The 13,944-nt window shown below is 38.0% G+C and overlaps 1 protein-coding gene across 2 annotated transcripts in view; it reads right to left on the bottom strand.

The window, feature by feature from the left end:
- KIF14 (kinesin family member 14) overlaps window positions 1-13,944 on the bottom strand; it is a 64,545-nt gene that overhangs the window by 37,293 nt on the left and 13,308 nt on the right. For both annotated transcript variants that reach the window (XM_025392609.1, XM_025392610.1), the window contains 8 exons: window positions 12,857-12,973; window positions 11,950-12,065; window positions 10,598-10,770; window positions 8,731-8,878; window positions 8,039-8,102; window positions 6,262-6,446; window positions 1,684-1,786; window positions 101-261 (listed from right to left, as the gene is read on the bottom strand). In XM_025392609.1, coding sequence (XP_025248394.1) covers window positions 101-261; window positions 1,684-1,786; window positions 6,262-6,446; window positions 8,039-8,102; window positions 8,731-8,878; window positions 10,598-10,770; window positions 11,950-12,065; window positions 12,857-12,973 — 1,067 coding nt within the window. The remainder of the gene's footprint in view (window positions 1-100; window positions 262-1,683; window positions 1,787-6,261; window positions 6,447-8,038; window positions 8,103-8,730; window positions 8,879-10,597; window positions 10,771-11,949; window positions 12,066-12,856; window positions 12,974-13,944) is intronic.

Below are 13,944 nucleotides of genomic sequence, written 5' to 3'. Positions count from 1 at the left end.
GCACCCAAAGAGTTAATTACTAGAGACTGGCACAATATGATTAACTCTGTTGTAGATCTCTCTCATACACTTACTATTTCATATCAACAGCAATACTTACTGTGATCTCTGTGCCATGAGCAACTCATTTTTTGCAAATTCAAAGTCTTTTGGACCCTCACTTATAGGAGTATCTCTTCCAGATGGCCTTTTTCCTTTCTGGACTTCTACTGGATGATTAAATCTAAAATAATGATCTCCACCAAGAATCACTCGATCACCCTAAAGCACACAAAAAAATGTACTACTTGAGATGAGTCTCAACCAAAAAATTATATGAGAAAATTCATTATGCCCAACAGTTCAATATAGTCTAGTATTAATGATAAACATAAATATCATAGCAATTAACATTTTTTTTTTTTTTTTTCTTTTGGCACAGAGTCTCACTATGTCTCCAGGCTGGAGTTCAGTGGTGCAATCTCAGCTCACTGCAACCCCAGCCTCACGGGTTCAAGCGATTCTACTGCCTCAGCCTCCTGAGTAGCTGGGATTACAGGCGTGCGCCACCACGCCCAGCTAATTTTTGCATTTTTAGTAGAGATGGAATTTCATCATGTTGGTTAGGCTGGTCTCGAACTCCTGACCTCATGATCCACCCACCTCAGCCTCCCAACGTTTATTACTTTGTATATACCAAACACTGCATTAAGCACATTACATATACAGTCATAAGTCTCTTAACAACAGCGATATGTTCTGAGAAGTACACTGTTAGATGATTTCATAGTTGTGTGAACATCATGGAATGTACTTACACAAACCTAGATAGTATAGCCTACTACACACCTAGGCTATATGGCATAGCCTATTGCTCTTAGGTTACAAACCTGTACAGCATGTTACTGTACTGAATACCATAGGCAACTATAACACAATGGTAAATATTTGTATATCTAAACAGAAAAAAAATACAGTAAAAATACAGTATAATAATCTTATGGGACCACTGTGATATATGTGGTCCCTCATTGCCCAAAACATCATTATGAGGTGCAAGACTGTATGTTATCTCATTTACGATTCACAACAACTCAGTGAGATACCTATAATCATCCCAATTTTAGGAATGAGGAAACTAAAGAGCACAAAGCTTGTAATAACAACAGACATTCATCGAGAGCTTACTATTTGCAGATACTATTCTAAGAACTATATACACAAATTATTATTTCAGTTAATCCTTCGCTATCCCTGAAAGGCAGGATATATAGTCACAATATGTCTGGGTTTGCCTGCAACACACTGCTGATGTTTGTTCTCTTGATGTAATTATTAATAATGATCTCAAAAGTGTCCTGACTTGGGTGATATTGTTTAATCACCTAGTTAAATAAATTGCCAAAGGTTACATAGCAAGTGACAAAGCCAGGATTCCAACCCTGTCTGTCTAATTCTAAAGCCTAGGTCTTTATAGGACATATAATGATGCTGTTAGTGGTCAGCTCTTCAGGTACTGATTCATATAAATATAACTTTTGTCTTTGCACAAGAAGGCAATTAATAGGAAAAAGAATTTTTGAAATGAAAAAGTACTTAATCTGCTTCAACACCTTATCTTATAGAGAAAACCAGAACTCAAAGAAATTAAATGACTTGTCCAAAGTCAAACAGTTTCTTATATTGTAGCACCCATCCACTTACATGATGTAATACTGTGAGTTCCAAAATATGTTTTCCATTTACGTATGTCTTTGCTTCCCCAAGTGGGATAATACTCACTGTCCCACCTAAATTTGTGATAGTACTGTTAAAAAAAGAAGCACATTGTTACAATTACAGAACACACTAAAAGGTAAGAAAAAGGCAATATGGGATAATTCTGCTTGGGCTATTCCTTTGGTGTTAAGGTTCATACCAACATGTAACAATAACTTTAAATTATTTTAGTTTCCTCCAACTAGCTTTTTTTTTTTTTTCCAAACAGCGCCTTGCTCTGTCACCCAGGCTAGAGTATAGTGGTACAATCTCAGCTCACTGCAACCTCCGCCGCCTCCTGGGTTCAAGCAATTCTCCTGCCTCAGCCGCCCGAGTAGCTGGGATTACAGGCACCCACCACCATGCCCAGCTAACGTTTGCATTTTAGTAGAGATGGGGTTTCGCCATGTTCATCAGGCTGGTTTTGAATTCCTGACCTCAAGTGATCCACCTGCCTCAGCCTCCCAAAGAGGTGGGATTACAGGCATGAGCCACTGCATCGAGCCTCCAATTAGATTTTTGAAGTGTGGTGAAAAAAGCCTGGCCTCTAGCAATCCGATCCACCAGTGGTGGGAACATTTTTCATTGGGTGTATTTTTATTATAACTTCTTTGGAAAAAAAAACCTTCCCCAAAAAATTAAAAAAAAAAAAAAAACACTCTAGCAAAAAACATTAACATACTGCCAATGATTTCTTATGAATAAAACAATTTTAAGTGTTTTTTTAATTTTCTAAGCTTCTGGTTTTACATATGAGCTTTAACAGAAAGAACAAATATTTTTCCCCTCTTGAAAATTGGGGTACTACAGAGGAAGGAAAAACATGGAGATCAAAGTGTACTTCTTAAGTCATCTAATTAACTGGATGATAAGGTGATACTGTGGAAAATCAGCTATAAGTGCTACATATTTGAGACTTTTTATTCAGATAATAGGAAAGAAACTCCAAAGTCCAATTCATCTTTGGATTAACTAGATAGAAAGAAAAAGAAAAACTGCAACAAAAGCTGAGTCCTAACCAAAGATCTTTTTAGCTGTTGATGAGGCTCCAAGATATATGATTAGAGAATAATAGTTTAATTAAAGCATCCAGAGAAAAGTATATGGAAAAAATAGCTCATCCTTAGGCACTACATCCCTCCCACCAGTCTAGTGTCTTATCCAGGTGAAGGTTTACACAATGTGTACTTGTTCTGACCCCTTTCCTCTCCTAATTATATCTATTCTGCTCTCAAAATTCCATGGCCTACCATTCTGGACTCCCCACAATCTGGCTTCAACCACCAACCTCCCTCATCTGCCACTATTTTCCCATAAGAACCCCATTTCACACTCAATCAACCATATGAATACTCTGAATTTGCCTTAATGTCAGCTTTCCTCCTTTCTTTGAGTCATTCCTTCCAGATAGGGCATGCTCTCCCTTCTTGCAACCATTCTTGAAGGCCCAACTTACAGTCCTATAAGAAGCTGTTCTTTAGGGTTTAAGTTAGAAGTCAATTCTTCCTTCTCTTCACTTTTAAGCAGTAAGTATACAGCACTCATAACACTTAATATGCATTAATAGATACTGAAGTTATTTTTTTCTCTTTCACATGACCAGCCTCAGCCATGAAGTTCTTCTATTCATTAAACCTCCAAGAGCCAGGTATGTGTCAGCAGTGAAGACAGACCTGAAACCAGCTCTCATAAAGTTCATGGTCTAGTGAATGAGATAAACTGAGGAAGGTACTAAAAATGGAAGTAGAGAGTTAGAGGCAGGCAGGAGGCTTCCAAGTTCCTTACTAGACTCTTAACTCTTTGGGAGCATTTTCTGTATCTTTGCCACAGATGTTAATAATTCTGTATTTATTTGTTAAAGAAAATAATTAATTAATTAAAGAGCAAAAGAACCTAAAGAACAAGAGGATATGCCCGACCAAATATAAAGATTCATAGCCAGGTGCAGTGGCTCACGTCTGTAATCCCAGTACTTTGTGAGGCCAAAGCGGGTAGATCACCTGAGGTCAGGAGTTCAAGAGCAGGCTAGCCAACATGACGAAATTGTCTCTACTAAAAATACAAAAATTAGCTGGGCATGGTGGCATGCACCTGTAATCCCAGCTACTTGGGAGGCTGAAGCACGAGAATCACTTGAACCCAGGAGGCAGAGGTTACAGTGAGCCAAGATCACACCACTGCACTTCAGCCTGGGTGACACAGTGAGGCTGTGTCACCAGTGAGGCTCCATGAATCATTAAGATATAAAGATTCATTACAGGCTGGGTGTGGTAGCTCACACCTGTAATCCCAGCACTTTGAGAGGTCGAGGCAGGCAGATCAGCTGAGGTGGGAGTTCGAGACCAGCCTGGCCAACATGGTGAAACCCCATCTCTACTGAAAATACAAAACTTAGCCAGGCATAATAGTGGACGCCTGCAATCCCAGCTACTGGGGAGGTGGAGGCAGGAGAATTGCTTGACCCCAGGAAGTGGAGGTTGCAATGAGCTGAGATGGCGCCACTGCACTCCAGCCTGGGAGAAAGAGCAAAACTCTGAATCAAAAAATAAATAAATAAATATTCATTCCAAAGCTCAAGTAATTAAGACTATAGGGTATTAGTAGGAAGAAATAGATTCCCATATTTTTAGGAATTTTTTGTAGGAGCACTACAGATCCCAAAAGAAGCAATAAACTATTTAATATATGTTACTGGGAGAAATGGCTCTTCATGTGGAAAATAAATGAATTTAGACCCCTAATTCACACCAAATAAAAAATTCCAGACATTCAATAACTTAAATGTGAAAGCAAAACTTCAAAACATCCAGAAGAAAATTTAGGAGAAATTTTCTCAATGTAGAGGTCATAGAGACCCCTTTCTTTTTTTTTTTTTTTTTTGAGATAGAGATAGAGTCTCACTCTGTCACCTAGGCTGGTGTACAGCGGGGTGATCTTGGTTCACTGTAGCTTCCACCTCCCAGGTTCAAGTGATTCTCATGCTTTAGCTTTCCAGGTAGCTGAGACGACAGGTGCCCACCACCATGCCAGGCTAATTTTTGTATTTTCAGTAGAGACGAGGTTTCACCATGTTGACCAGGCTGATCTTGAACTCCTGGTCTCAAGTGATCCACCCGCCTTTGCCTCCCAAAGTGTTGGGATTATAGGCGTGAGCCACTGCACTTGGCCAGAACATTCTTTCTCTGTTTTTTTTTTGTTTGTTTTTTTTTTGAGACAGAGTCTTGCTCTGTCACTTAGGCTGGAGTGCAGTGGCATGATCTCGGCACACTGCAACTTCCACCTCCTGGGTTCAAGCGATTCTTGTGCCTCAGCCTCCCAAGTAGCCGGGACTACAGGCGGGCACCACCATGCCCGGAAAACTTTTTGTATTTTTAGTAAAGATAGGGTTTCACCATGTTGCCCAGGCTGGTCTCAAAGTCCTGAGACAATCCGCTCACATGCCTGTGCTAGGATTACAGGCATGAGCCACCACGCCCAGCCAGAACATTCTTTCTTTAAGACATAAAAACTGACAACCATAAAGGAAAAGACTGATGCCAGGTACTACAATAAAATTAAGAACTTCAATCAATCAAAAGGCACCAAAGAGAGTAAAAAGATGTTACACATTAGAAAAAAAGATATTTATACCAAAAAGTTCATGAAGGATTGGCAACTCCTACAAATTATTAAGAAATAAACAAATCAGTTGAAAAATTGGCAAAAGATATGAAAAGGCAAGTCACAATAGTAAACAAAAATGGCCAATCAACACATGAAAAAATGTTCAACCTTATTATTAATCAAAGAAATGTAAAATAAATCCATAATGATATACTATTTTATGTTCATCAGATTGGCATAAATTAAAGTCTGACAGTACTAAATATTGGCAAGGATGTGGAGTAACAGGTATTCTCAAGGCCAATGAGAGTAAAAATCCATTTTGGAAAATAATTTGAAATTATCTACTAAAGTTGAACATGCACATATTCTACAACCTAGTATCTCTACTCTTAGACATACAATTTAAAAGCGCTTTCCAAACTTTATAAGAGATAAAGTCATACAATGGAATGCTTCATAGCAGTGAAAATAAAACAGGACCAATATATATAAATCTTGGAAACACAATGTAGAGTCAAAAAAGTTTACATATACTATCATTCCAACAATATATACAAGTATCATTCCATTCATATGAACAAAATTCACATAAAATAACATTTTTAAATTGGTCAATCCAGCCAAAAATTCTGTTATGTAAGATAGATAGTTTATTTTCATGTGCATCATTATAATTCTTCAATCAACAGATCAAGTATGCCAAAACAAAAACAGAGCTTTACACTGTACTTTATATTGACAGTAATTGACCTATCATTCTTACAACACACTCAGAATGTATGTTTTTCCTGACTAAACAACGGGTTTGAAGAATTATACTGAACAATAAGTATCAATGAATATGCCATATGAAGGAAACCACATGTTATCAAGATATAGAACAGGTGCCTTTTCTTTTTTTTTAAAGGATTAACATACCAATGATCATCAGCAATCAGCACACCAGATAACTGAATATCATAGCTTGAGTTTGGTTTATACTTTCCAACTGTAGTTGTTCCTTCTTTTATCATATATAGCAGCATCTCTGATAGTTGTGGATCTTCATTCAGATTAACAAGGTTTGGTAAATGATTGTCCATTTGAAATGTAATTCCTGCTTTCTGGTAGAAGTCAGAAAAAGAAATTAATTTTAATCACAGTATGAAATTGTTAAATTCACCTAAAACAAATGGTCTATATTAAACATTAGAACAATTCTATATGAAGTCTCACTAAATTACTTGTTTGAGACGGAGTCTCGCTCTGTCACCCAGGCTGGAGTGCAGTGGCATGATCTCGGCTCATTGTAACCTCTGGCTCCTGGGTTCAAGCAATTCTCCTGCCTCAGTATCCCATGTAGGTGGAATTACAGGCACCTACTGCCACACCCGGCTAATTTTTATATTTTTAGTAGAGATAGGGTTTCGCCATGTTGACCAGGCTGGTCTCGAACTCCTGATCTCAGGTGATCCACCTGCCTCGGCCTCCCAGAGTGCTGGGATTACAGGCGTGAGCCACTGTGCCTGGCCCTAAAGGTTTTTTAGACTCTCTCCTCCTTCCTTAGAATCTCTCCTTTGTTATCTCCCTACCTTCTTTGTCCTTCACCATCCTCAGTCTACTCATATATCAATCTACCATCACCAAATTGGATCTATTCATACTGACTGACGGTCTTTAGAATAGATCAGTTTCTTTTGTTGTATCTTCATTGCCGTCACCTTAGGCCCCTGTCAACTCACACCAAAACTATGGAAGCAGCCTCCTGATCACCATCAATAGCTTCTGTTTTCAATCCATCTTATATCCTATGCCAGTTAATTCTCTTGAAAGGATACTCTCAAAATGTAAATCCCTGGTCACTTTCAACAGCTTCTCACTTCCTATAGGATAAAACTTAATTTCCTTGGCCTGGAAATCAAGTCCTACATAAACTAATCATAGCATATCTTTCCATTTGTATCTCCTTATGATCTCATATAAACTGCTTCCAATAAAATTGATCTACATGCCCTTTCTAAAGACACCTCAAACTTTTCTACCTTTACTTTCAGAATTTTCTCTTCCGAGAATGCTCTCTTCCTTTTCTCTTCCTATTAAAATCTTACGCAAACTTCAAAGCCCATCTCAAATGCCACCTCTTCTATGAGGTTGGATTGGCCACACCACAGAATTTTCCCTCCTTCTCCTGAATTCTTATAGTACACTCCCCTCCTCCAATCACTTGAAATACTTTTCATTACATTAGATTCAACCATATGAAACTGCCAGTGTTCAACCATTCTTTACCTACAAAAATGGCAATTGCTTATGGCTCAATCTAATGAAATCACATTGCATTTCAGTCTTCTATTTATGTTTTGTAAATCTCTCTCTGGATCACAAGCTCTCTGAGGGATGAAACTGTATTTAATAACCTTGGCTTCCCCTGTTCCTGGCACAGCATAGACATTTAATATATATTTGTAGAACCAAAGTAAATATAACAAGATGGTTTATTCATATTTTAACTTTCCAACTAGCTTATGGACTGGCTCTAAGCAATCAGTCTTGATCTTAACATTTCTTTATATTAATTTTCCTTGTGGTATTGCTTTGTACAGAGTCAGTATACAGTAAGTATTTGAAACATTAAATTTACATGCATTGGCATATTGGCGATATTTATTTCTTGGCATATTTATTTTCAAATCAGTTTAGAAAGTTGAAATAATACCTGTAACTCTTTTGTTTCTTGAAGTTTTCTTTTTTCAGCTTGTTCAAACTTTTCTTTCCACACTCTTTCCAAAGACAAAGAAAATAATAAGAGTTAAAAACATCCAGATATATAAGATTGAGAGTCAAGAGACAATCAGTGAAAATTAAGGAACTACCTAGTAATATTTAAAATACGATAGGCTGGGCGCGGTGGCTCAAGCCTGTAATCCCAGCACTTTGGGAGGCCGAGGCGGGCGGATCACGNGCGGTGGCTCAAGCCTGTAATCCCAGCACTTTGGGAGGCCGAGGCGGGCGGATCACGAGGTCAGGAGATCGAGACCATCCTGGCTAACATGGTGAAACCCCGTCTCTACTAAAAATACAAAAAACTAGCCGGGCGTGGTGGCGGGCGCCTGTAGTCCCAGCTACTCGGAGGCTGAGGCAGGAGAATGGCCTGAACCTGGGAGGCAGAGCTTGCAGTGAGCCGAGATCGCGCCACTGCACTCCAGCCTGGGTGACACAGCGCGAGACTCCGTCTCAAAAAAAAATAATAAAAGAAAAGAAAATAAAATAAAATACGATAATCTGGGAGTGGGCTGCTCTATTCATAAGGAAGGTAGGGAAAAAGACTCAGTATCCTCTTGAGGTCCCTGCAATTCCTATGATTCCAGAGCAACACACTTAGCATTTAGAGTACTGACTATATTCTACCTTTGCATTTCTGCCATGTCTCTCTCCTGTTGATGCAGTTTCATTCTTAAGGATGTTATTTCTTGCCGACAGAGCCTGTATCGTTCAGGGTCAATATTCCAATTGTTTCGCTGAGCAGCTTTTAGCTTTGCAATTTCTGCCTTCAATTCTGAAGATTTATACAAAGATGCATGAATAATAACATCTAATACATAATTTCCACAGTAAGCATAATCCTCCAATCTTCTATTTCATTTGAAGTTTTGAATACAGTATTACTAAATAAAATAGAATATTGGAGAAATCAGCTTTACTTTACTTATATAACCTATAAATCTTTACTTAGTCTTAACCTGAAATATGTTCCCATATTAATGAACTTTCCCTGTTCATAAGTAGGAAAGCTGTATAATGTATTGACCAAAGTGGGACACTTTCGAGAGGCAAAAGGGGAATTGTTAAAGTGAAAATAAGTTTATTTAAAAAGTAAAGAAATAAAAGAATGGCTATTCACTAGGCAGAACAGCCAAAATCAAAGATTTTTCAAGCTGGAATTCAGAATATTTATTTATTTATTTAAACAGAGTCTCACTGTTGCCCAGGCTAGAGTGCAGTGGTACAATCTCGGCTCATTGCAACCTCTGCCTCCCGGGCTCAAGCAATTCTCCTGCCTCAGCTTCCCGAGTAGCCAGGATTACAGGCGCCCACCACCGTGTCTGGCTAATTTTTGTATTTTTAGTAGAGACAGGGTTTCCCCATGTTGGCCAGCATGGTCTCGAACTCCTGACCTTAAATGGTCCACCTGCCTCGGCCTCCCAAAGTGCTGGGACTATAGGTGTGAGCCACTGCGCCCGGCCCAGAATACTAATTTTTTTTTTTTTTTTTTTGAGACGGAGTCTCGCTCTGTCGCCCGGGCTGGAGTGCAGTGGCGCGATCTCGGCTCACTGCAAGCTCCGCCTCCCGGGCTTACGCCATTCTCCTGCCTCAGCCTCCCAAGTAGCTGGGACCACAGGCGCCCGCCACCTCGCCCGGCTAGTTTTTTGTATTTTTTTTAGTAGAGACGGGGTTTCACCGTGTTCGCCAGGATGGTATCGATCTCCTGACCTCGTGATCCGCCCGTCTCGGCCTCCCAAAGTGCTGGGATTACAGGCTTGAGCCACCGCGCCCGGCCGACCAGAATACTAATTTTTAATGAAAACAGTCCCACTTGTGAAACACAAGGGATCCAAAAGGGCAAGGATGGACCAGGATAGAGAAAACAGATTCTTCTCTGGCTCATATATCTGAAGTGTCTATCACCTTCTGCTAAAAAGGGCGAGAGGACAAAGGGGCATGAAAAGATGATAGTTCTACATCAACAAAGATAAAACTGTACAAATCAAGATTTCTTGCAGGCATTAAAGTCTATCCTAAATTGATGATTACCTAGAGATAAACAGAAAGCAGTATTTAGCATAAATGAAGATCAACCTATACTAGAAACTCAAGCTCAGATTGTCTTTGGGTCAATGAATTAAGCATGAGCAGAGCTAGTATATAAAATATTAATGGAAGAGAGGTCATAAAAGAAAAACAGTAAATAGTTTTATTGGTTTTTTGCTGCACACATCTATGACTCAGTGTGTAAATTTATTGTTTAACGCTTACTGTTTCCCCCTTACCCAGACTCTGTTTTCTATGTTCTTTTTCTAATTGTCTTTCTTCTTATTTATTATCTGTCCTTCTACCTATCATCCTCCATCACTATAGGCTGATGACTAGAATCTATTAAAATAGTTATAGAAAAATACCTCTGATGTTCATAAATTGCATATTTTAAGAATGCAACTAATAATACCTGAGACTAAATTGTGGCAAAATAATTTTTAAATTCCGAGAAAATATTCACCTCTAATTAACTTGGCATTCATATCTTCATTTACTTTGGCAATGTTGACTATTAAACGGGCTTGGTTAGCATATCTAAGTGTGCTTAATGTTTCTTCTATGTTGCTGGCAGCAGGACTAATCGTAGCAATCATTGCAGTTTTTGAATTTCCACCCAGACTTTCTTTCAACAGCCTGCAAGAAAAAAAAGTCATAATAAGACTTTGCTTCTACAACAACTTAATAACAGTAATTATCTAAAAAGTACAAAACAAACTAATAGGGTATATAATACAGTATTATTATACTGTATTCAAATAGTATTATTATACTGTATTCAAATACCATTTAAAACTTTTTCTGGTATTTGTAACTATTTCTAGATCTCATAAACACTTTTTCTCTCTTACACTTTTTATATTGTTTGAGGAGGCAACAATCTGTGCAGAGATTTTAAAATGTGGTTAATCATCAAGTATTTGTGACTGTGAGCTACCATAGGGAAGGCGCTATGTGTCTTAGTCATCTTTGTATTCCCAGTGCTACCACAACCTTTTGAAGCAGGTGCTCAATAAATGTAGAAAATGATGAATGAACATCATTTAAAGATCTAAAATCTTTATTTTAGAGAAAAACAGTATGAGACTTAAAACATATATCAGTACAAAATGAATACCACTATTTTTAACTTCCATAAGACATGAAAAAAATCAGATTTTCCCTCACAGGTTTCAAGGTGGCAACCACATTATAATAAACCAATTATAAAAACACATTACCCTCAAGTAAAGATGCAGTCCTTATCGTAAATGCCTATCAGAACTGAATATGAAATCCATACAGATGTAATCTGAATGTAACATATTGAAAATTAAATGTACATTCACTAATGAAAACATTTATTGAGCACCCATATATTAGTCACTGTGTAGTAAGCAAACAAAATAATTCAATTTCTCTTTATACAACTACCAATATGTTTGGTAGTACCATATATGTTCAAACATCAGGCACAAATAATAGTTAAGTACAAGAACAGTTATTTACACTCATATAGTACATATTATGTATTGAGAATTGTAACTAATAATCCTCACTTACCCCTAAAACTAATAATCCTCACTTACCCTTCACTTACTGATTTTATTCCTATTTTACAGATGAGGAAACAGGCTAGAATATTAAGTAATTTACCCAAAGTCACAGAGCTTATAAGATGCTGAGCTGAGATTCAAATCCAGGTAGTTTGGCTCTAGAATTCATAATGCTTACCACCTTTCTCCATCGCAAAGTTAATGAAGTCAGTCTATCATTCTTTTCCCCATAGTATTCGCTATATTTTATACAATTCTTTATACATCAAAAGATACTTGCCATGTAAGAACAGATTCACGATAAGGAATAAAAACTCTCTTTTGGTTTGCTTGTTCAGAGAGTGCAGATATAACTTTTCCCAAAGTTAGCAAGGACTTATTAATACTCACACCTTCCTGCATGCAAGAAAAAAAAAAATTTTAACTTAAAATACTTCTTAGCAAGAAATTAATTTCACAAAATATATTTCTCCCCTCATATAATTACTGAGTAAACACTTTTTTCTTTTCTTTTTTTTTGAGACAGAGTCTCACTCTGTTGCCCAGGCTGGAGTGCAGTGGCACAAACATGGCTCACTGTAGCCTCGACCATCCAGGTTCAAGCGATCCTCCCACTTGAGCTTCTCAAGTAGCTGGGACTACAGACACATGCCAGAATGCCTGTCTATAAATACTTTTTTCTATAAACTACCAACTTTCTTATGACTCAAACATTTTTTTTTTTTGAGACGGAGTCTCACTGTGTCCCCCTGGCTGGAGTGCAGTGGCGCGATTTCGGCTCACTGCAAGCTCCGCCTCCCGGGTTCCCGCCATTCTCCTGCCTCAGCCTCCCGAGTAGCTGGGACTACAGGCGCCCGCCACGGCGCCCGGCTAATTTTTTGTATTTTTAGTAGAGACGGGGTTTCACCGTGGTCTCAGCTCCTGACCTTGTGATCCGCCCGCCTCGGCCTCCCAAAGTGCTGGGATTACAGGCGTGAGCCACCGCGCCCAGCCATTATTTCATATTTTCTTTAAAAGTTAATCATAACCAAAAAGTACATATCTCTTTTTCAGCCACAGCATTGCAGTCTATAAACTGCAGATAAAGATGTATCTGGGGGGAGGTTAAGTGTATTCAGTTTGTATTCTCCTTAAAATAATGACCTCAGGAATAAATTTCATCCAAAGGAGAAAACCATTCCATTTACCTTTAGTCGATCTCCACTAGTGTGAGCCGTAGAGCAGCGCTCACTGCCTGCCAGATCTATTAAGTTAATTCGACTTGTTATTCTGTGATCATGTTCTTCCCCTTCCACAAATTCTGTCTACAGCAAAATGATATTAAATTAAAATAATTTAAGTTCTATGACTTCGCAAACAATATACGCTTTTTAAAGGGAAAGTTGTAAAATATTACACATCACTCTTTTATTTTTTAAATTGTCCCTTCTTGTTTTTTCAGACAGAGTCACTCTGTCGCCCAGGCTGGAGTGCAGTGGCGTGATCATGGTTCACTGCAGCCTTGATCTCCTGCGTTCAAGCAGTTCTCCCACTTCGGCCCCGGAGTAGCTGGGACTAGAGGCACATGCTGCTACACCTGCTACTTTTTTTTATTTTTCGTACAGACAAGGTCTCACTATGTTGCTCAGGCCGGTCTCAAACTCCTGAGCTCAAGTGATCCTCCTGCCTTGGCCTCTCAAAGTGCTGGAATTACAGGCATGAGCCACCGCACCTGGCCTAAAATCATCCCTTTGTGAATCTGTGATAATTTATAACACAAAAATATTCACACGGTCTACTGAAAAGAATATATTGAGCAGTGGATAGATTATGCCAAAATAAAACAAATTACTTTAAAGAGATTACAATCCATAACCACTCAGTTATATTAAAGAAATAACAATAAATAAAGAAAAAGTTTAATGCACAAAGATGTTGCTTATCCCAGCATTATAATAGCAAAACATTTAAAAATAATATAAATGTCCAAAAGTAGAGAAAAACTTGAGAAACTGTAATAATTAATGGAATATTATGTAGCTATTAAAAATTATTTTATAAAAATTTTAATATAAAATTGTTACAGATTTTAACAGTGTGATTTTAAGTGAATTTAACTGTGATGGTAAAAAAAAAACTGAAAGATTATATACCAAAATGTTTAGAGGGGACTATCTGAGTCATGGAACCTAGGGCTAAATTTCAAAAAATCTTTTACTTTCTGATGTTTTTCTAAATACTCTGCATAATTACTATACATTATTTTAAAACATACTATCATATATTGATATGATCA

Source organism: Theropithecus gelada, chromosome 1 (assembly GCF_003255815.1).
Source record: "Theropithecus gelada isolate Dixy chromosome 1, Tgel_1.0, whole genome shotgun sequence".
Classification (NCBI taxonomy): Eukaryota; Metazoa; Chordata; class Mammalia; order Primates; family Cercopithecidae; genus Theropithecus; species Theropithecus gelada.
Note: the sequence above shows the minus strand (reverse complement) of the source record. Positions and strands in the feature narration are given on the sequence as shown.